The following is a 22,908-nucleotide window of genomic DNA, read 5'->3' as shown; positions in this document are numbered from 1 at the left end:
GACACTAATGGGTTATAAATTCCTTAAACCTACTATTTGTATTCTGTAGTGCTCAAAAGCTACAGAGTGATTCATCTCCAAAGCTTCAAATAAAATAGTGAGTATTCAGGAGCATTTGAAATCTTGCTCCCCAGCATATGTCGTCAGTTTGGCTCAAATAAACTCATCAAAGTTCTCAAAAAAAAGAAAAAAAAATTTATGTTAGTTCTCATTAAATTTTTGTTCTCTTTTTAAAAAAAAAAATGAAGCCATCTTTTTAAAAGGCCATATTCCCTCTCTTTAGCAAACAGGACCACCACACACACACAAACTATTTTGATATTTCTTAAGCTGCCTTATTGTCATTATTATTTTGTCAGTATTTCCTTTCTCGTGTTTATTTATATTTCTCATAACCTCAAAGGCTAATTCTTTATACACTTTAAGGTTTCCCAAAAAGGGACATTAGCGTTTTAAGGTCAACAAATCCCATTAGTCCAGCATGCTTTTAGCTCTAGTATGCTGAATTTTACCTTGTGTCCAACCTAAGTCTTATCAAATATCCCTTACCAGGTGCTTGGGAGAAGGCATTTTAGGGATTAAATTTATTTTCCAGGTGATGAGTGCACTCCTAAACTTAAAGGTCATGGATAGATAAATGTCAGGGAAAGCCTCCACTACTGAGCACAAACAAACATTCATAAATGAACTTTATCAAAATTCAATTAAAAGCTGTAAGATCCTTGCTTTCCTGTTGTTACTCAAGGCTAAGTTACACTTAAACAAAGGTCTCTTTAAGTTTCTGCCTGATTTACTTAATGTTTCTGCGAAATAGTCTTAACTTTATGATTTTCCTTGGAACTTAAAAAGGCAGTGAATAGCATTTCTTAATACTAACCTCTGCTGCTTTAGAAGAACTCTAAAGTGATTTTACAGTATGAAATATCCTGCTAACATATATTACCACCCATGTGTAAAAATGAAATGCAGAAAAATATAGCAGACTATTGAGAGGCATGAAAGAAATGAAATAGGAAAAAATGAACTATGCCTGTTTAAAGTAAGATTATTATACATGCGGGGAGCTAAAAGAGACAGAAAAATCACCGGCTCCAACTTCCTTATTGTGTGGATGTGGAAGCTGCAATCAAGAGAGGTAAACTAGTTCCCTGAAGATCACGAAGTTAATTAATGGTGGTGCGAGGGCTAGAACTGTGGTCTTGTATCTGCAGTTTGCTAGTTCCTCGCACCATGATGTATCTACTTGCATACACATGCTTCTGCATATAGGCTGTGTTTTTCTAAACATGCCAACCCTGTGGTCCAGCAGTTCCACTCCTGGACATATACTCAATATCCAGATGAGAGCTGTGTCCACCAAAAGACGTGCAAGAGTATTCATGGCAGCATTGTTCTTCATAGCCAAAATCTATAAGAGGGAAGGTAGGAGAAAGGGGAGGGGAGAAGAGGAAACAGGAGAGGAGAGAAGGGGAACCCAAATGTGAATCAACAGTAGGATGGATAAATAAATTGTGGTATATCCACACAGTGGAATATTACACCATAATTTAAAAAACAAAACAAAACAAACGACTGATTCATGGAGCACTATGGATAAATCTCCAGAAAGCTTATGTATTATTGAATGAAAGAAACCTGGCATAAGAAATTATGGAGCGCACTTGTGTTATTTATATGTCTGTTTACAAACTCCTTAAGGTCAGGGACCATTTCTCTGCATCCTCAGATCTCCGAGACCTTGCATGTTATCTGGCACATAATAGGTGCACAATGTCTATTTTAATGGAAATTATCCGATATAGAGAAAGACACAAGGAAAGTATTTTTCTATGGAGAAAAACAGCAGGAAATATAGCAAATGATACTTCAATTCTCAGGTGTTTATACCAGAGCACAGCATTTGGAAACCTGAAATATTAGCAAAATATTACACTTGGCTAATTATGACCATAACTAGACTATAGTAATATTTCAGAGTATTTCAGAACAGACACTGCTAAGGGAACCTATGGTTTGACCCCAGAATTAATTCATCCATGATATCAAGCAGATGTCATAGTTTTCTCTATTCATATTTTTGGCCTCAATGCGGAGAAAGTCTTCTCAACTCCTACCCCTATTTCTCACTCAATGTAACAGGAGTGGTGCTGAGTTAATTGGTCAGATATTAGCACACCGATCAGGTCATACTTTTGAGGATTTGTGCCTTGGGGTCTATCCCAGTGAGCTTATACTGTAAGACGACTTTCTCTCTCGCTCCCCTTGCCCCCTGGCATTGCAGGGTACACTGGCCTTTCATCTCATTGGGGTGACAAGTGTGGGATGAGGGGGATGGGGTAGCTCTTCTGTCTGCTTCGATGTCAGACTCCTTACACCCAGCCTGTGTGGGAATGAGGACCCGACCACCACATGGTTCACTGCCGTTTATTAGAGCTCTACACTGAGGTTTGGGCCACTCTCACCATAGGAATACAACATGCATTGCTTCCTTTGGGCATTTGATTCTCTTGGGGACCACCAAGAAGGTGACATGGCTTACCCAAGGTAGGGTTTGTAAACTCTGGATCCCTTGGTCAAATGCTATTCTGATGCTGTCATGCGGCCACCCTTTAACAGTACCTCATTTCTTCATCCGGAAGCACACAGCACAAAGAGTCATGATCCTCTTTCTCCGGTTACTGGTACGTCAGGCATTGATGGTTGTCACTGGGGCTTAACTACCTATTACTCCAAGTTATCACATGGAAAAAATACTGGAAGTCTGAAGGAGAGCTTTGCTCATGTTTGAAAAAGATGTGCCCTACTAATTATAGATCAGACAGGCCAGATGGATTTGAGTCCTTGGGGGAACCACAGGAACAAATTGCTAATCCATTTGCAATCGTCTATAGAAGCACCGGCTTCTGAGCTGCAATTAATACAGCTTTATGAACAGCCACTTGTGCCAAAGCAAGTTCACTTTGTTAAATATTGACCAACAGGGTTTCCATTCTTCTAGTAGGACGTTCTCATCAACAGGATGAAAAGACATGGTCCCAAATATTTAGGTGGGTAAAAAAAAAAAAAAAAAAAAAAAAATTGATGATGTTATTTTATCTAAAGGCATTTGTGAACTGCTGAGATGGGAAAATCTCTATTATCCTTAATATTTTCTAAATTACCTTTTAAAAGTTTATTTTTCGTCTTAATTTTTTTTATGACAGGTTAAACTATACTCAATGTTTTCTCATTATTGTAATATCTAATAGGTTTTATGCAGCTTGTTTTCATTGAAGCTTTCCGGAAATGTTATATTTTACCTCCAGGAAAACAAAAAACTTGTGTTCTTTCCTTTCTTGCTGGTGTTATCATCTCATGCTCAGCTTATGACCCCCGGTGCCCTCACTTCACACTCAGACAAGTTTTCAAATAGACTAAGTTAGCTTTGCAAACAGGACTTGAATTTCATGTTTTACCCTGTTATGATTTAAAATTTAAGTGCCTGGCAACATAACACAATGACATGACAAAAAACATATCAAGTTTCTACCAACTTTTTTGTGAGGCTCCCCCAAATACATAGAGGCAGGAAGTTCATTTATAAGGAAGTGCATGAGTTAACATTTAATGGTTTCATTCTTTGTCATCTTGCTCATTTTTACCAAACTCAGAAGTTGCCCTTCAGTGTTCAGTTGTGCTCTGAGCACATTCCCGGCATTGTTGGGCAGTGGAGTCGTCAGTCAGACAGATGTACCCTTTTGATTACTTTTCTCTAAATTTTATCAGTGAACTGAATAACTTCATTTAACAATGGGCAAATTTTAAAATTAGGTATTCTGAAGATTCCTGGGGAAAAAATGTTCTTAACCATATTAGTCTTGCATTGAAATTGTTTTTGGTTGATTTAATATCTCTATCGGTGACATAGACACTACAATGAAATCCCAGATTTGAGAGAAAATACGTCTCCCATGGAAAAAAAAATCTATACGTACTTGCACAGACAAACTTTCAAGTGGTGACATTAAGTTTTTTGATAAAAGCGTCGTTGAAAAATCAGTCTCCCTGAGTCCCTGAGAATTTTCTGACCTTCTTCTGTTGATTGGTTGGTTTGCAGTTCAACTCGGCTGCTAAGCAGCTGATAGAGTGGGATAAGCCTCCGGTGCCAGGAGGTGATGCTGGAGAAGGCACCTCGGCGGCAGCCCAGAGCAGCGCTGCCCCAAAGCACTCTGACACCAAGAAGAACACCAAAAAGAGGCACTCCTTCACTTCCCTCACCATGGCCAGCAAATCCTCCCAGGCGTCCCAGAACCGCCACTCCATGGAGATCAGCCCTCCTGTTCTCATCAGCTCCAGCAACCCCACCGCCGCGGCACGCATCAGTGAGCTCTCGGGCCTCTCTTGCAGTGCCCCTTCTCAGGTAAGTTCTCCAGCAGGCAGGGCAAGAGCTCAGCCACAACAGGGATCTGTGCGCCAGCGTGTTTGTTCACTGGCTGAAACTTACCGCTTATCGGAGCTTTCAGAAGGTAGGAGGGGAGCAAAAGCCTTTCTCACTTTCTACGGGGAGAAATGGAGTATGGGAAATTAACTTGAGTGCATTCACCCCAAACTGCTCTGTCATTTTCAAAAGAAAGGTCAGAGATTACACGATGATTGAAAGTTTCTCTAAGCAATCCCTCAGTTTTACAGAACCGTGTCAAAAAGCTGCTTTGGGAGATCTCGCCAACTAAAACTTGATCTCCATCCCCACTGAAGATGCTGCAGATAACTTCCCTTGATAGTTAGGCTTCCCTGTCAGAGTTATGGAGGAAGGATGTGAAGAAACAATTTAAATTAAAAATTGGTGTAGCTTTTTTTTGTTTTTTTAAAGCTCTTTGTTCATCAAGACTTTGGCCTGTCTTACAAAGTAGTTACACGTTATTCTCGTGTGAAGAGAAATGCACGATATAATTGGGAACATTCGTTCATTTGGCAAACATTTATTGAGTGCCTTACTATAGACCCTTCTAGGCCCTGGGCATACCAAGATAAATAAGATAATAGGACTTTCCTAGTTAGACCTTAATTCTGGAATGTAAAATGAGCTAACTGTGGCCCTGCCTGAGTCACAGGGCTGCTGTAGTTACCCAATTCGATGACAGCTGTAGTTTCCTCAACCTGAAGGTCAGAGAGGCTGGAACACAGTAGCCTGCCACAAATGGGAGAGATTCCCTTGAACTCTCATAATTCATGCAGATTTTACATTCTACTCAAAATTACATTTACATTCTATAGAAAAACCATAGTATAGCTGTAGGTTTAAAAAAACACACATAAAAATCAATTATTTTACAGAGAGAGAGAGAGAGAGAGAGAGAGAGAGAGAGAGAGGAAGTGGTGAGGGAGGGAAGACACAGTCCTTCTCAAGAAGCCTACACAATTTAATAAATACCTGTTTTGGACCACAGAATAAACATTTACAATACAGTTTTTGGTATTCTTTGCCAATAGTATTAAAAATCGTTCTCTCTCAGACTCATTTATTTGACCCTGCTCTTTTAGATTCACACTGCTGGTTGTGAATTAAATGCTTTCATTCTCCGAATGGCATTGTGGTTTGTCAGTGTTTTTTAGGCGGTAGGGCCATGAAACTTTTGATCTTAAGAGGGACATAGGACACAAACACACGTCCTCCTAGAACACGAGGGCAATGAGGGCAGAGGTCTTTGTTTTGTTCACTGATATGTCTCCAAGTCAGACATATAGACGCACTCAATAAATATTTGTTGAATGAATGAGTCACCTGAAAAAATGGGTAGAGAGGAGAATCCTGTTATTTTCCATGTAACTAATTATACTTTGTGAAAAGTAGACTTGGTTTATAGATCAGAGCAAGAAGTACCAAGTGAGGTTACTCTGGAAAGGTAACCTCTGGAGATTTTTGAATTAGGTTCGATAGAGGGAGCTCGACAAGTTGGCGAGTCACTAAAAGCAAACCACCTGGATCATTTGACTGGTCTTTATTCTGTGACCTAGCAACATTCGCACAATGATGTTTTCTTGAAATAAAAGATAAGTTTCTGCTAAGAATAGGGGCAACTCAGCGTGGGAATAGTTTTAAAAGGATAGGCAGTAATCTTTTGGCAGTTGAGAAAATTAAAAGAGAAAGGAAGATAAACTCAGCATTTGTATCTTTTGTGGCGAACTCAGCAGTCAGGTATGAGCATGTCTGATGCTGCCTCATCAGACCTGGGAAAGAGGACTGCAAAAACGGAGTCATTTTTGTTTGGGTTTGAGTAGCTTAGGAAACAAGGTTCTCTCTGTGTTCCCATTAAAACAGTTTCCTCTTCGACCATTCCACCCCTCCTCCCAACAACTAATGCGTTCTGTTTTCAGTGGTAACGATTGCCTCAGGGAGAAGTTACCTCTAGAAGAAAATAGGGGGGGAAGGGGGGTGTTTGAAGTGCTGCCTGGTTTCTCCAGCCTAGGTCTTCAGAAAACATTACTTGTCTAGGGTACTGTGTACGTTGGAGGGAACCGCAGTCCACAATAAAGCAATGAGTAGGTGTAGCATATGTGATAGGCAAACACTCTCCTAGCTGTGGAGATGAGTGGATATGGGACAACGGCACGTGTGCACCTATGAAATAGGGCTCTTCTTTTCTTCTGCCCAGCAAAGGACCTGTCAGTAGATTTGACTGAAGCCTATGGCTGAATGTGTCTCCTGCTATTGGCCTGATTTCTGTCTTGCTTTTCCTTCATTAGGTTTGGTCGCATTTATTTAAAAATCCAAAGTAAGGGGCCTAAAGAAGTGAGTGTTCATTTTTCTCTCACCCCAGTGAAGTCTACATATAGTTTAGTGACGGTGTGATGGCACCTTCCAGCTCATCTTTCCACCGTATGGTTAGATTCCTTATCCTCATGTTTCTCTGTGGTAATTAGAGGTCTCTCTCTGTCTCATCCAAATTCTAGGCAACGGGATAGGGAAATGGACCAAAGAATGGCGCAAAGGACTGTTTTGCTATTGTATTTGGTGACTCTTCAGTAAAGGCTGAACTTTGAAGTACATAAATTGGAAGATTATTTATAGGCTGTGCTGTCCACGTGGTCACTGGAACAGAGGTGCCCAGGGGTCTGTGATTGACGTCTGTAAAAGCAGCATGCTACTGTAATCAACCAAGACGTGTTTCCTGCTCCTCTGGCCACATGGTAGTTTTTGGCCACTGCCAACTGGAGGAGAAATTCATAATATTAAGTGTTTTTGTGCCATTTTTATATTGCTAGTGGCTTCAGGGAAAGCAAGAAGACCCACCCACTCGTTCCCATTTGCTTTTCCCACCTTCCCCCCCTCTTCCCCACCTCCTCCATCCCCCTGCCCCCAGCCACAGAGCTCTTTTAGGGGAAAACAACCTAATTTTCAGTTCCATGAGAAAAGGATGAGCACAGTAGAAACTTAGGTTGTACCTCCTCAGGGCATTTGTTCTACACATGCCCACGCTCAGCCAGTTTTCTTCTGCTTTTTTTCGTCACTCTTTGGTGAGTTCCATCTCTTCTTTTACTCCGGCGCGAGGAGCGGTCCCATGTTGAATGGTGCTTGCAGGATTCATTGTGTTCAGTGCTTCAGTCCCATGTCTGTGATGCCAGAGACTGTCGGTAACCTCTGGTCCAAGACCATGAGCGTATTAGCAGCTAATTATCCTGATTCCCAATCTGGAGCTTTCAGAGAAATGTCAGTCAATAGTGAGATCTTTTTCACATATTTGTAGGGTCAGGCCCAGGAAGCTGTAGTACAGCGAATTGTCTGCCCCAAAGATTCCTTGATAATGGTGTACACTTTGAAATGAGCTTCTTTGTATCTTCTAAGAAAGCCTCCATCTTTTATGTGTTGCCAACTTGCAGATGCCCTTGAACTGTTTATGTAAACAGGTTTATAAACGGGATAAAATTATCCCAGAATGAAAAGACAGTGTGCTTCCCATTAGAAATTGATTAGAAATAGACTTTGGTTCCCAGGACAGACAGAAAATGAGAGTTTGGGGAGAAACTCTTGTTAGTGGCACCCATAGGAGCTGCTTAGATTCAATCAATATATGAGCTCATAGGTACAGAGGTAATTTTAAAAGGATGCACTTTCCATGTATAACACAGATTTATTTGTGACAGTAAATCGTGTGCTGTGATGCTGATTCTCCCCAGGCCTTGCCAGGGCCTAACCCAGTGGGAAACTGAAAGTTCTTCAGGCCCCCTGGGAACTGATCTCTGAGCTTTTCTTTGTCCTGATCTATTTTCTTAATTTATGGGAATTGAGGAAAGTATGTTTGGGATTAAGTTTCTATTACAAAGGCATTTTAGGTATAGCATTGTTTCCTTGGGGAAACAAGGTAGCAGCCAATCATATTCCTTTAATAGTGATCCATTTGCACAGGAACCCACACCCCAACTTCTGCAGCATCAAGTAACACCATGACATTCTCAGTTGGACCTGATATGCAACTTGACTGAAATTGGTTGTGTAACCGAACACAAGTGAAGAAATAACCTGAATAACCCAGTTTCTTCCTAGTAAATTAATCTTGGGTAGTATCATGGCTAAGACACCTTTGAAAACAGCTGATTTGGCTTGACATTGTTCCTTTAAAGGTTGTATGAATAATTGCCTGCTATAGGCACATCTGGGTGGCTGCATTTTAATTATGTGACCCCAATGAAATGTAGAAATCATGCAAATTGTTGTGAAAATAGCAAAATACCTTAAGCATTTCACGTCGTAGACTTCACATTGTGATAGATAGGTAAGTATTAAACAGGCTCTTCAGGGAAATTGTTACCCTGTTTGTTACCCTGTTTCCCCAAAATAAGACCTAGGCAGACAATCAGCTCTTATGCGTCTTTTGGAGCAAAAATTAATATAAGACCTGGTCTTATTTTACTATAATATAAGACTGGGTCTATATAATATAATATAATATAATACAATACAATACAATATAATATAATATAATACATAATAAATATAATGTATAGTAAATATAATATAATATAATAATAGACTGGGTCTTACATTAATTTTTGCTCCAAAAGACAAATGAGAGCTGATTGCCTGTCTAGGTCTTATTTTCCGGGAAGCATGGTAGTAGGCTAGTCAAACCAGGCTAACCATCTGAAAGACCAGTTTGGTTCCCCATAGCATCCAAAGTGAGGCAGTCTGTTATTGTGAAAGGCAACAGTCATTAAATTCTGTATGTCAAACATTGTAGTGACCAGTATTTATCATGTGACTCCCCAGTGTCTTAATACAAATTAGATAAGCAGTACGTTTGGGTTGAATACACTGAAAAGGATTCTGCCTTCCAAAAATAATAGAAACCACTGATTTTTTTTTTAAATTGTGATTTGTCTTTCCAAGGTTAAGCTGGTATAAGCTGTTATATTAAACATAGTCTTTTTATTAACCTTTTTTTGTCTTGACAGGTTCATATAAGTACCACCGGGTTAATTGTGACCCCACCCCCAAGCAGCCCAGTGACGACTGGCCCTTCATTCACTTTCCCATCAGATGTTCCCTACCCAGCTGCCCTTGGAGTGAGTATAGTTTTGTCCATCGCTGTTTCTCTATTAGGTATTAGTCACGTTAGTCTGGCACATCCACCTCCTAACACCTGCAGTTTACATGACACTTGCTAGGTGGGGTGCATCTCTAGCTTTCATCTATTTTCTCTGTCAGTCTTACAAAGAAATTAGAAAGTCTCTTGCCTGCAGCCTGCAAAAATTTTAACGATGCGATCAGTGGCCTGAAGCTATTAGAAGAGCTCTGTAAACTACTTTAAATTTTCATTATATTTCATACTGACTTCCTGAAGGCTTAACTTTTTTTTCTTTTGAGTTTCCAGACCTTGCTTATTTCTTACAAGGACAGATTAATAGAAATACTGAGGAAACTGGGATCCTTAAGGCTAAATGGTTTTCTGTGAGTCACACGCTAAGTCGATTTCAAATCTCTCCATGTACAAAGTCACCTTTTAGTTTCTTGTCTTCTGTTGGTATAACCGTAGCCATGAACACCCAAAGATCCCTGCTGCCTTGGAAGGCCCCTCAGATTATTTTCATTCTCTTTCTGAGAGCATAGCATTCTGCAGACAGAGGCTTCACACGAATTGCTTCAAAACTTCCAAATAGGGGAAGTTAAGGGGAAGAATGAGGGCAACGAAGGGAAATAGATAAAAAGAAAAACACTCTGGAGAGAAAATTAAAAGGGGAGAAACAGGCATATCCGACAGCAAAAACACAATAGTTTAAATCCCTGTTTCCTAAAATTGCAGGTGGTTCAACTGTAAGGAACCAGCTATTTGAGATCTCTCTCATCCAGGCCAGTGCCTTAGCTGGTGCTTTCTTTCAGACGATTTCATCCAATGCTGAGTGGAATAAGGATAGAAAAGATCACTAAATCAGATCACCCCAGTGGACCCCCACCCCTCTAAGTTGCTTTTCTGGCCGTGATGCTCTCAGAGAAACCTTGTGGCCCGGTGATGGGGGCACAGACCTGGTTTGGAAGCCCAGCTCAGCCACTTGTTATATGACTGTGAAAAGTCACTCAGCCTCTTTAAGCCTCCATGTCCCTACCTGTGAAATGAGACTAATAGTACCCACTTGGGAGAGTTAGCACTGCGCCTAGAACATAGTACCTGATGACTCTCGGTGATCTCACTATTGGCGTCGGCTGAGGACTGCTGTAAGGTGGGCCTGCAACATGTGCCATTGGTTTCCTGTGAGAACGCCGTGGAGGGCCTGGGCGATTTTGTCCTGGTGTTCTCTGTACCAGGAATCGTGAGGCTTCTGAGCAGCTGGTTTGTTTTTAGGTTGTGGATTTTATATACGTTGTAAAGATTATATTTCTCTCTGCTAGAATGCTTAGAGCCAAATTGGTACCCACCCTCTTCCAGCAGGGATCTCACAATATATGAGTCAAAATGTTGGCCCCATCTAGTTTTATTGTCCTCATTTTCTTTTTGCCTCATTTTTCTTCTTTTATGTTTATTTTGTCTTGATACATTTTTATAATAGAAATAATTGAAAACTGACTTTGAAACAAGGTGGGATATAAATAAATGCAAAGTTATTAGCTGGCTCGACTTATACTTTTGAGAACTTTTTATAGAGTTAAGCATGTTCTTGTATTTAAATGGAAGTTAATAATGTTCTGGTTAGAGGTTTAAGGTTTTTTTGTTGTTGTTTTTTTTAAGTTCCCGGCATGATTATAGCTTCCTTGATATTATGTGTTTGGTGCAGGAGGAGAAGTTGTGTTGATTCATCTGGAGAGAAGATGAAATTCAGTTAACTTATTGAAATGTGGTTTCTCTGAGATTCTCATAGCCCTGGGTATTTTGACCAGAGTCAAGTTCCATAATCATCCTGCCCTCTCACCTCCAGAGACAACTCTTTTTTCCTTCCTTCCCTTCCCACCTTAAATACATTCACAGCTAGTTGGTATTCCCATTTCCCACTACTTCGCATGGAAAAACTCTAACTTGATTTCTTAAGGGAAAAAAAGATTGATTTTTCTGACCTTAGAAAAATTAATTAGCAGAAAAGACATAGAACTGGCTGAGTTTCACCTCTTATGGGCTAGAAATTTTATAATATAGTAAATGGCCAGTTGCTTTTAGCTGGTGGTGCACTCTAGGGCAAATCAATGGGACAGGTCCCAAGGGAGCATGACTATACAAAAATGAATTTACATTCAACGATTTCGTCCTAAGAAAATCTGCATGTTAAGCAAGAGGAAGGTTTATTAAACGGTATGTCTACTGTGCCAATTCCATTAATGGAAAACTAATTATAAACAGACATATCTGTCATCCCAGGAGATGTCTAGATCTGAAAAGTCTCTGGTCAGTTGGAAGACATATTTTGGACTTAATATTTTAGGTTTAAGTGGAAAAAAATCTCAGTAGCACGTGCCCTCTGCATCTTACATTAATCATAGCAAGTATCCTATTTAAAATTTGAAATATTTCCCAAGACTTTGAGCTCTATCACAGCAATAGTATGCTGCTTGGTAAGAAGGAAACCATGCTTTTCGTGGTGTGGATTTATTGGTAATAAATGCCACCATTAGCATCGAAAATGAAAGTTATTTCTAGTAGCTTTTTATGAATTGAAACTTTTTATTCTTTTATGCAGCATGAAGTTCTGAGCAAATTGTCTCATACATCTCCTATGTACAGTTAAAATGTTAAATATCTAATATTAGGAGCAAGACTGTTATTCCATCTATGTAATTCATACATCAGACTATTAATAGTAGGGAGAGTTTTTTCTGACTAATTTTGTAAGGGGAGGAGGATAAAGATCTTAGTCTCATATCTTCTGCTCAATGGCAGCAGGACTTTTTAAACAAGTGATTAATAATCCTGACCCCCTGTCCGGGCTGAGAGGTGTGTAGCTGTAATGTCACAGGGTAGCCGGGTCAATAAAGGCCAGATATATAGCCCATAGCCAATTTATAAACAGATTGCATTCCCAAAATGTGTAACCCGGACTAAAAAAAAAAAAAAAAAATTTACATACACACACACACACACACACACACACACACACACAGAATTAAATGATGTCAAGTTGTCAGAATAGCCAATATGTAATTAGTCCATTGGAGCCCTTGGTGGAGGCTAAGCAGAGTTTACTGCTCTCAATGGTATCAGGAAAGGGCTCTGGAAGGAAGAGGATGGGACTGCCAACCGTGGTAGTTTGAGAAGAAGAAGTAGAGCCTTTGGATTTGGCAGGAGTTCTGAAAATCAGGGCGAGGGGTAGAATACGGCCAAAACCGCCATACCAACAACAGAGAAGGACTCTAGCATCTCAGGAGCCACGGCCTTTTGATCCAGGTCCTGTTGTTCTAAGAGGTAGAAACATAGTATGTGTTCTCCTTTGTGAAACACTCACTGAGGATCAGTTATCTTCTGTCTGCAAGGCTAAATGCCAGCAAGACAAAGATGAGTAACACGGTCTCTGACTTCCCGGCATCATAAATCATAATTGTAGCCTCCATTTATTGAGCTTCTGTTGTGCTCCAGGGCACTGGGATAGGCAGCTTACCTAAACTCTTTCTAATTATAGCTCCATCTCACAGATTGGCATAGTGAGACATAGAGACCTTATATAATTTCTACAGAGTCACTTAACTAGGATTGGTATCTCTTCTTACCTATCAGCTGTAGGACAATAAATCTACAATTTGTGAGGGAGGTACTGTTCCTGGAGAGATTTTTAAAAATTACCACATTCTTAATTGCATCTTCCTCTTCAGACGTCATCTTCTAAGCATTTATTCCTAACCCTTTTTTATATACTCTTTAATTTTTTTCTTTTTCTTCATAGCCATACCCACAGTTGAATGGTTTGAGCATCCACTTGAGATGAAAGACTCCACCACGTTCCATCTTTATCTTAATTTTATTGAATTGTAACACCTAAGTTGTTTTTTTTTTCCAATCACTAGTATCAGCACCGTCATTTTACTACGTCCTACTCGTTGTCCTAAAAACTAAGGCAGGATACTCAGACAATTGCACAAACACTGCTGGATGCAGATGGTAATGAAGTGGGTCACACTGTGGACTTGAGCGAATGTGGGCATGCAGCAGCTTGAACTCTCCCCTCGTTGGCCAGTGTACGTGCATCTGAGTTCAGTGCACAGCACAAAGGAAGACTGTTGAGAGATGTTGACGTGTGGGTTTGAAAATGGGTTGATAGGAAATCAGATGTTTAGAAAGAAACGATGATGGAACTGAAGGATATTAAGTAGTATTTGCCCAAGGGGCCCAGAAAGGCCCAAAATCCATCCCACCAGTCACTTTTCTATTTTGGGAAGTGTATGAGGGGGATCCAGACATAAGGAACAGGTGGAAAGTAAATGAATCTTATATTATCCATTGAACTTGTACCTAAGCCTCCAATGCAAATACTTTACTGATAAGCTGGCCTACAGACCTATTCCCCTACCCTTAGCCAAATCCAGATCTAACCACTATCTGGGCTGGCTACATGCAAGGACAAAGACAAAAGGAGGAGAGAGTACCAGAGAGGAGGCGTTTCACACCCACACATTTGGACTTTTCATTCAGTGTCCACTAGCATATGTGGCCTGTCAGTGGTCTGGAATCCAGTCCCCTCAGAGAGGGCAGTACTTTCCTGGTGTTCATTCTAACACAGGAGGGAAATCGAGGACAGCCTTCAAAGGCTAAGCCAGAATTGGCATCTGCATTTTTCTGACCCCAAAGCCCATGCTTGTTCTATAATGTAAAGCTGCGTCTTCTTTCAAGATCAGTGGGTCAGGGGAACAGAATCTGCATATGGCCAAACCAGGACCATTTCATAGTAATAGACCAATAAGTCCTGTGATTCAGCTCAGTATTTTTCAGAAAAAGCACTTCTTGCCTCGGACCATTACCATATACTGGTAGACAGCAGGTCTGAATGCATAGCAGCACCAGCGGAAAGCTCATTTTTAATGGTTATCAGACTAGCATCCAGTTTTCTCCATCAGTATTTCTATAGCCTGGGCCATAGCTATGGACAGCTTTACTTTGATAATATAGACCTGCTGCATTTCCATGAAGCTGAAACTACCAGTGATGAGCACTTTGCAAGCTCCTCTTAATTTAGCATGCAGTGTCTAGTGAAAATGGCGTTTAAGTGTGGGATTAGGTTCTGAACGAGATGAACAAAATATTGTTAGCAAAATGTCACCGAAGCTCCTAGCAGGCCCACAGATGTTTTTCTGCTGCGAGTGGAGAGTGCATCTTGGCCTCTGGTGCCTGGTCTGGCCCCAGCTATGAAATAATAAGCAGGTCTCCAGGTCAGCTCTGGGTAAATGAAAGGCTGTGGTTTGATCTGTAGAAATTTCAGGTCTTGAAGGGTGGCAAGCTGCCTGCAGCACAACACATAGTGGATTACCTTTTGAACTTCCACGTCCCCAGATTATTTCAGTTTAGATTGTTTATAAAGCAGCCCACAGAACTTCCCAGCCTGTCACAGCTCTGGGCTCACCAGCGCCCTATCATTTTACCAACCCCACAGGGCCAGGCAACATCTAGGAATGTGCTTTTAATCATACTTTGTCTCTTGGTCTTTGTCTGTGTGCTTATATGCCCACGAATACACATGAACACACATATGCACATTTCCCCAAAGATGGATAACCCAGCCTTGTGGGGGGGACAAATCTGCCCAATTTTATTAAGACCATCTATGTTTCGACCACAAAAAGAGGGATGTAACTATATTTTCTCTCAAGCATAACCTTTGGAATCTTTCAGAATATCCTCTCTTACGGCATATTTCAAATGCCTACTAATTTACTCTTTGTAGTAGTAATGTGCATGAAACGTTTTCCTACTGTATTTTTTTTAACTAGGAGAGGTGACCTTTTTTTACATTTTGTTAACAAAGTGTGACATAGGTTTTTATTAGGTCTATAGATGTTCTTGCCTTCTTTCTAGGACCAATTTAGCACACCCTCTGGTTTAATAAGTTAAAATAGTTAACAGACAATTTTAATTTCCTTTCCTCTTGAAAAATGGAATTCTACTTAGAGTGTAAAATGGAGCTTTTTAGTTCTGTGCCTTAGGAACTCTTTTAAGTAATTTCTAGGAGTGGTTATTGTTGGGCCCCTGTTGAGCGTGTGCCATTTGTCTTCTGCCTTTCCACAGCCATGCTGTTTAGAGATTGGGCTTAGGAAGATTTAAATGGAAATCAGTTAAGTGGTAATTTTACCGTCTCCGTATATTATTCTATGTACAGTCTAGACTTGTTATCTCACCCGTCAAGCCACTGGTGTGTTATTACTCACACACTGCCCGGGTCACATTTGCTGACTGTTTTACCAAGGATTAGCTTGACTTCCCTCCACTTTGTCACTAGGAGGAGACCAAATGGAATGAATGCTTACTGACCTTTTCCTGGTTAAAGGGTTTGAAGGCTCCAAGCCCAAGTACATGCTAACTCCAGAGCTGTAACAAATCCCAATGCTGCCATGTTTTGTATGGGGACCCTGAGTAACATTCACGAAGTTCTGACTTTCTGAACTGACCCTTGCCTTATCCAGCTTAGCCCTCTGTGAGCAGCTCTCTACCTCATTTATTTCTGCCCTGACTGTTCTGCCACAGCTTCAGCTGCAGTATGGGGGCAAATCCTGCTTGAAAGGCACTTGAGCAAAAACTTAAATGAAATGCATGCAACAGTTGCGACATATGTCTAGAAATTTGAAATTTGCTTCTGCTCAGTTTATTGTGTTTCTGGAATTATGTACATTAACAGGCAGATGAAGTCAATATTTATGAGATTCAAATTTTTATTCCAAAAAAATAGAAATAAAGTGACTGTTATGAACTACGTTTAGAGGTCATTGGATTTTTCTTAATATGCTGATATGTAGAAGCCATTTATGCTTTCCTAGGTGGTACATTCTTTACTCTCCTCATTCCTCCTTTGATTCGGTTTTTACATCTAGTGGTTCAAAGATTTGGAGAGAACAAGGTGGGGGTTCAGGTGGGTCTTTGTGTGCCTGTTTTCCCAGGAGTTTCAGTATACAGACTGTAAAGAATTATCTGGGGTTTATAGATCAGAAGGTAACAATTGCTCCATTGATTTTCAAAAGGCATGGAATCCTGTAGGCAGAACCACACTGGTCTGTGCCCATAAAGGAACCTGCAGCTTTTCACTGGTGTACTTGTTAAAGATTACCAGCCTTGATAGTACTAAATTTCAAAAGCTGGCATCGTTGAGAAAAGAATAAGCAAAGTAGCAACAAACAGCCCAGTGATTGTGAATTGCTATTGTTTGGGCTTTTGGGAGACCAGGCATCAAAGGAAATTTTCTTCTGAAGGCATAGTTTGAAATACAGTGCAGCTCAATTGTTTTGTGTTGTGTTTAAGTTTCGGGTTCCAGAAACAATCACGCATTAATTCCTCGCACGCAGTGCGACATTATAGTTGCCTCCTTGGAAGGCATTTGGATTCTTGTCCAAGTCTACACTTAAAAGTGCTATTAATCTTAAAATTACATGCAATTGTTTCGTTTTTTTCTTTCCCTCCTCCCAAGCATGATTACTTACCTGTTTGTTGAAAAAGGTTGCTGTGGCTTTAAGATCTTAAAGGAGAACAAGGATAGTTTTCTTATAAAAGAGGCGGTCATGCTTACGTAGCCTGCTGGTTCTCCTCTGTGTGGATTCCATTAAAGTATTTTTCCATGGGCTTCTGATTCCTTTTCCTTCCTACCTTCCATAAAAGATGTAAATAAATATTTTGTTCCTTTTTCCCCCCTCTCTTTCTTTTTCATACCAGACTATGAATCCTCCTCTTCCCCCACCCCCTCTGCTGGCCTCTACACCTGCAGGCGCTACTGCTGCTGCTGGAATGGGACCCAGGCCCACAGCGGGACCCGCTGACCAGATTGCACATTTACGGCCTCAGACTCGCCCCAGTGTGTAAGTGAGGGTATCTATTATTACTGCTCAAACGTTCATTTCGTACTAAGCCCCAGCAGCAGAGGTAGAGAAACGCCTTTCTGATAGGAGCTTAGGTGACAGGCTTACGGCTTACCCAAGTGGTTTGTGTTCTGCAAACTTCTGCCCAGTCATGCATATAATTAGGAGACTGCTGAAACAAAATGGGTCTAACACATGCTCTGGCGAGGCAGCCATCCTGCTGAGTGAAGGCCTTTCGGAGTTTAGGGAAACATAGCTATTGCTTCTTCCTAAGACCATATGTATATGGAACTGCCTTTTGAGCCTTTTGTCTTCGTTTTCCTTCCTTGCCTTAGGATGCGAAGGAATGAGAAGGTATTCCACACACATCAGATCTAGTTGAAGTATGCGTGTAAAAAGCTGTAAATCCTCAGCAATAAGTATCCACAAAAGTCTAACTATCTTGTTCAGGGTTTACCAATGGTAGAATGCAGGTAGATTTTTGTGGACCCTATATTGTGTGAGTTTATACATGGAGCAGTTTAGAGCCCTGGTACAAAGTACTGGTTAGCGCTGCCTGCCTGGTTTCCACATGTTGATGGCACAATCACTGTGCACCGTGGGGTTGTTTTGCCCTCTCTATGATAGGGACTTTCTCTCCCTTTGACTTGTTCAAATGCAGTATTTTTCATGGCCGCGCATACAAAAGCAGGTGCAGCCCAAGCCTCTCCATTCAGCTTGTGTGTAGAAGGCAGCGTGTTGTGCTTCCCAGTGGGATTTCGTACCATATGTCCTCCTTTGGGGCTCCTTCCCAAGTCTAAGACGTGCCTTTGAAGAGCTCAATTTTCCCAGTGGGTACCTAATCCCCAACAGCAAGTTAGGCACTCTGGGAAGCTCCGTTAATTCTTTCACACCCCACGGATACCATTTGGTAGGAAAGTCACCCTCACCCTGGGAGGACCAGGGTGGCAGTTCTTAATCAGGAAGGCCTCAGCCTTCTAAATGTAGATGGCAAAACCTCTTTTAATGGACAATTACCAGTGCTACACACAGGTGAAAGGAGTGGACTTGCTATTTACGTTTGTACAAAATAATCAAGACTATACACCGAGGAAGACTTCTGAGCATCATGGGGTTTGTCTGTTACTCAGCCTGAAATCAAACATTCTTTTCAATTCCAGGTATGTTGCTATCTATCCATACGCTCCCCGGAAAGAGGATGAGCTGGAGCTGAGAAAAGGGGAGATGTTTTTAGTGTTTGAACGTTGCCAAGATGGCTGGTTCAAGGGGACGTCTATGCATACCAGCAAGATAGGGGTTTTCCCTGGCAATTATGTGGCACCAGTCACAAGGTATGGTTTTGAATAGAAAAAAAGAAAGAAAAAGAAATGGTTTACTAAGTGCTAAACAGAGAGGCTTTGTTCTTTTCCATGGCTCTCTGCCTATCCAGATTCCTTCTCACATTATAATTGCCTGTTACATAGCCAACTTTTGAAAAATCCATATCTCTGTTTGCTAAAGTCCCTTCTAACTCTAAAATTCTTAGCTTACCTTTCACATGGATATATGTGAAATTCTAGGTTTCTACCAATAAATCTACTGGGTTTTAAGTTGTTTGCTTTAAATTATATTGTAGGTGACTCAACTAGACAATTTTCAATATTTTTCTGCTTGAGAATAAAAAGCATAATATTTAATATACACAAAAGCCGTATTAATACTAGTATGGTTCTATAATGCTTACTATTGTGACAGGTAGGCAAATTTCTAAATGTGTTGCACATATTGACTTTAAGTGCTTTTGCAACTCATTGTTGTAGTGTCTATTATTACCCCCCGCCCCCTTAATAGATGAGGGAATGGAGACATAAAGAGATTCAGTAACTTGTCTGAGATCATATAGTGAAGTAATTCTCAAACCCAGGTGGTCTGGCTCTATATTCCAATAGCTTGATTACCTCTGAATCCTGCCAATTAATTTCTATAAAACAGTCAGAAATAAAATTCCTTTGTGTGACATAGATCCTTTATCCTTCTCAACGGAAGGTCATCTTGCAACCTAGGGGAATTTGGCAACGTCTGGACATAATGACATGATTGTAATTATGGGGGCAGGGGGAGGTTGCCGTCAGCATCTCTTGCATAGAAGCCCAGGATGCAGCTAAACATCGTACAAGGCACAGGACAGCCTCCCACAGAAAGGAATTATCTCGCCCAAAATGGCACTGACGTTGAGAAACCCTATGATAGAGAAATGGAAAGTAAGCGCTCTTAAATATACAAAATTTTTTTTATTTTAATCAGAGATAGTCCACCGTCTGGTCACTGAGGAAAGTAGTCTTGGAAATGGAATGAAATGACCCTAATGGCATCGGCATTGAGTTAGCCTCGGTTTTGGGCCACCAGGCTCTTAACAAATGGTCCAGGTTTAACTGCGTTAAATCATTCCTTAAACCCCCTGATTTTAAATAAATGGCTTAATGAACTGACATGTTTGTCAGCTGTTGGCCTTGATTTATAGGTTGGCCGGCAGCCTAATCAAATGAAAATCACTATTGTTGCAGATGGTGACAGGATGCTAGCTTTAATTTGACTTGCAGATTTTTAATCAATATAAACCTTCTTTTCTGTATATGTTAAAATTTAATTCAGTATCCAGAAGATGACAGATAGACCCTCCCTGGTGGGGAAAATGAAAAACAAGCCACAAAAATAATTAAGGGAAGTAAAATAAACCAAGCAACAAGAACAAAAATATTAAGTTAACAAAGGAAAACATTTTCGTAAGATTCAAAAACAAATTATTAATTGTCTCTGGAGAGATGCTTACTTAAATTCGTTGTTATTCATCATGGTAAATACTACCGTGTTTCCCCGAGAATAAGACCGGGTCTTATATTAATTTTTGCTCCAAACGATGCATTAGGGCTTATGTTCAGGGCATGTCATCCTGAAAAATCATGCTAGGGCTTATTTTCTGGTTAGGTCTTATTTTCGGGGAAACACGGTAAGTACATTTGAGTTAATGAAGTATTCTACATACTAGAAAGTTACCATAAATGAAATTGTTGCTTAAATGAATTTAGAATATATAAAAAAAAATACATTACATAAAGCTATACCAAACCTAATTTAATTTAATTCAACCAGTATTTATTTAGAGCTAGCTGTACCACTGCAAATCCTGGAGAAATGGAAAAGAACCATTTCACACTGACTATGTCTTCAAGGAACTTTTACCGCATCAGAGTACTTAATAAGGACTTTACTAAAAAATATCAAACCACATTTTATAATCAAGGGTCATGGAAGGAAGAAATCCACATGAAATAGAGTCATAAAGTCTTAAGACTGAGCCTTAGGCAAGCCTTGTTGAAATGGTGGGATTTCTGGGGGATCTTGAAACATAAATGAGATTACAATAGGTCAAGAGACACCAGAGAGGACATTCCAAGAGCGTGTCTGTATGTGTATGTGCACACACGTGACGGTGCACAGGCACTTGTGGGCTGTAGAGCTCTGGGGGTAAGGAGAGAGCAAGGCTATGACAATGTGGTGGCTGTAAGGTGACAAACCTGTCTTCCTGGATAGATAGAACAGGAGAATCCAGGGCCGTGCAGCAGTGGAGAGGTTTGGCCTTGGTGTAGAAAGCTGACTCCAGTCACTGTATATTCTTGAGCAGAGGATGATGCACGATTTTCATGATGCATGGTTTTTCGGAATCCATTTGAAGACCTTTCTCTGCTTCAGGGCCATCATTACATTGAAGTTGCTATTCTTACACTTCATAAAAATGATTCCATTCTTTTTTTTTTTTTTTCAAATGTCCTGTCTTAAAGCTCTGAGTCATTTTTCTTGCATTTAATTGTCCTGTCTCCCACTTCGCTGATGGATTGGGATTTCTGTGTTTCTGTCTTGGCAGGGCGGTGACAAATGCTTCCCAAGCTAAAGTCCCTATGTCTACAGCTGGTCAGACAAGTCGAGGGGTGACCATGGTCAGTCCTTCCACGGCAGGAGGGCCTGCCCCAAAGCTCCAGGGAAATGGTATGGCTGGGAGTCCTGGTGTTGTCCCCACGGCTGTGGTGTCAGCAGCTCACATCCAGACCAGTCCTCAGGCGAAGGTTTTGTTGCACATGACAGGACAGATGACAGTCAACCAAGCCCGCAATGCTGTGAGGACAGGTAAGGAGGAAACCAGCCTGCAAAGCATCAGCAAAAGGGCTTGCCTGCCTAGCGTTTCATCTTCTATGACAGATGTTGAGGAAAGCAGATGTACTATTATTAAAGTAACGAATAACAGGAAATAGAAGTAGGCACAGTCTCGTCAGTGGCACATTACGTCTGCTTCCTTTGGCTAAGTCTGCCCTGCACGTTAATTCAAGCCTGCTCTACAGATTGAAAGAAATTAGGCTGATCCTAAAAAGGTCAGTAGTACTTGAAAATAGGACTTCTGTAGTCATGATCAGGTGATCTCAAATCTCACTGCTGCCAGCTGTGTATCTGCTGAATGCTGGTCTGCTCGCTGGGGGGCTTCATGATATTCTATGAACTTAGTCACTAGTCTGTTTTAAACCCAGTGGGATCTTAAATAGCTTTTCTTTTTTCTATGGCATTTAAACCTACCAAGAGCCTTGGATAACAATGGGAGTAAACTGGTGCCTTCTATCAGAAAGACAAAAAGAAAGAAAATGGTTAACAAGAAAAGGGAGAATCCTTTTTTAAAAAAGCAGTGGCGGCCAGTAGAGTTTGACACTGTAGAGTGCCATCCGGAACTGGCTCCGTGTCTCTTAACTCCAAGGAAACACCTTCTCTGACTGAAGGGCCTCAGGGTTATAGCTAAGCTTCCAGGCACTCAACAGCTTCAAGGGCTGATCCGGAAGGAGAATGATGTCTAGAGATCCAGCTAAGATTAAGTGCTTTTAAAACCGCCATTATTTATTGTGATAAATGCAGTCATAACCTTTCGTTGTGGTCTGGTGCAGTAAAATGACTCATGTCTTGGTGAGTAGCATTTACTGGAAAGCTGAATTTTACCATGTTCCCTCCTGTCATCTACTAGTTGCGGCACACAACCAGGAACGGCCTACAGCAGCGGTGACGCCCATCCAGGTACAGAGCGCCGCTGGCCTGGGCCCTGCGCCAGGGGGCCTGCCCCATCATGCCGTGGCCACCTCACAACCTCCGCCTCCAATGTCAGGCCCGGCTGCCCATGCCGCTGCCGTCAGTCTGGGCCGAACCAATGCCCCCCTGGCCTGTGCTGCAGCAGCGTCCCTGGCCTCCCCGGGCGTCGCCGCGGCCTCTCTGGAGACTGAGCCCAGTGGCCGGGCAATGACCGTTCTCTCTGGACTTCCCACCTCGCCTGACAGCGGCGCTGTATCCGCTTGTGGGAGCAGTTCAACAGCCAAGCCAGACAAGGATAGCAAAGTAAGACCAACGGCCTGTTACTCTGCTTACGTGGTGCCCCATCATTTGTGCTGATGAAAGGA

The 22,908-nt window shown here is 41.2% G+C and overlaps 1 protein-coding gene across 2 annotated transcripts in view; it reads left to right on the top strand.

The window, feature by feature from the left end:
* Positions 1-22,908, top strand: part of SH3RF1 (SH3 domain containing ring finger 1) — a 150,853-nt gene that overhangs the window by 110,673 nt on the left and 17,272 nt on the right. For both annotated transcript variants that reach the window (XM_074338300.1, XM_074338299.1), the window contains exons 5-10: positions 4,097-4,399; positions 9,430-9,540; positions 17,301-17,443; positions 18,604-18,774; positions 21,345-21,604; positions 22,482-22,846. In XM_074338300.1, the coding sequence (XP_074194401.1) occupies positions 4,097-4,399; positions 9,430-9,540; positions 17,301-17,443; positions 18,604-18,774; positions 21,345-21,604; positions 22,482-22,846 (1,353 nt within the window). The remainder of the gene's footprint in view (positions 1-4,096; positions 4,400-9,429; positions 9,541-17,300; positions 17,444-18,603; positions 18,775-21,344; positions 21,605-22,481; positions 22,847-22,908) is intronic.

The sequence above is a fragment of the Rhinolophus sinicus genome, linkage group LG07 (genome assembly GCF_036562045.2).
Source record: "Rhinolophus sinicus isolate RSC01 linkage group LG07, ASM3656204v1, whole genome shotgun sequence".
Lineage (NCBI taxonomy): Eukaryota > Metazoa > Chordata > Mammalia > Chiroptera > Rhinolophidae > Rhinolophus > Rhinolophus sinicus.
Note: the sequence above shows the minus strand (reverse complement) of the source record. Positions and strands in the feature narration are given on the sequence as shown.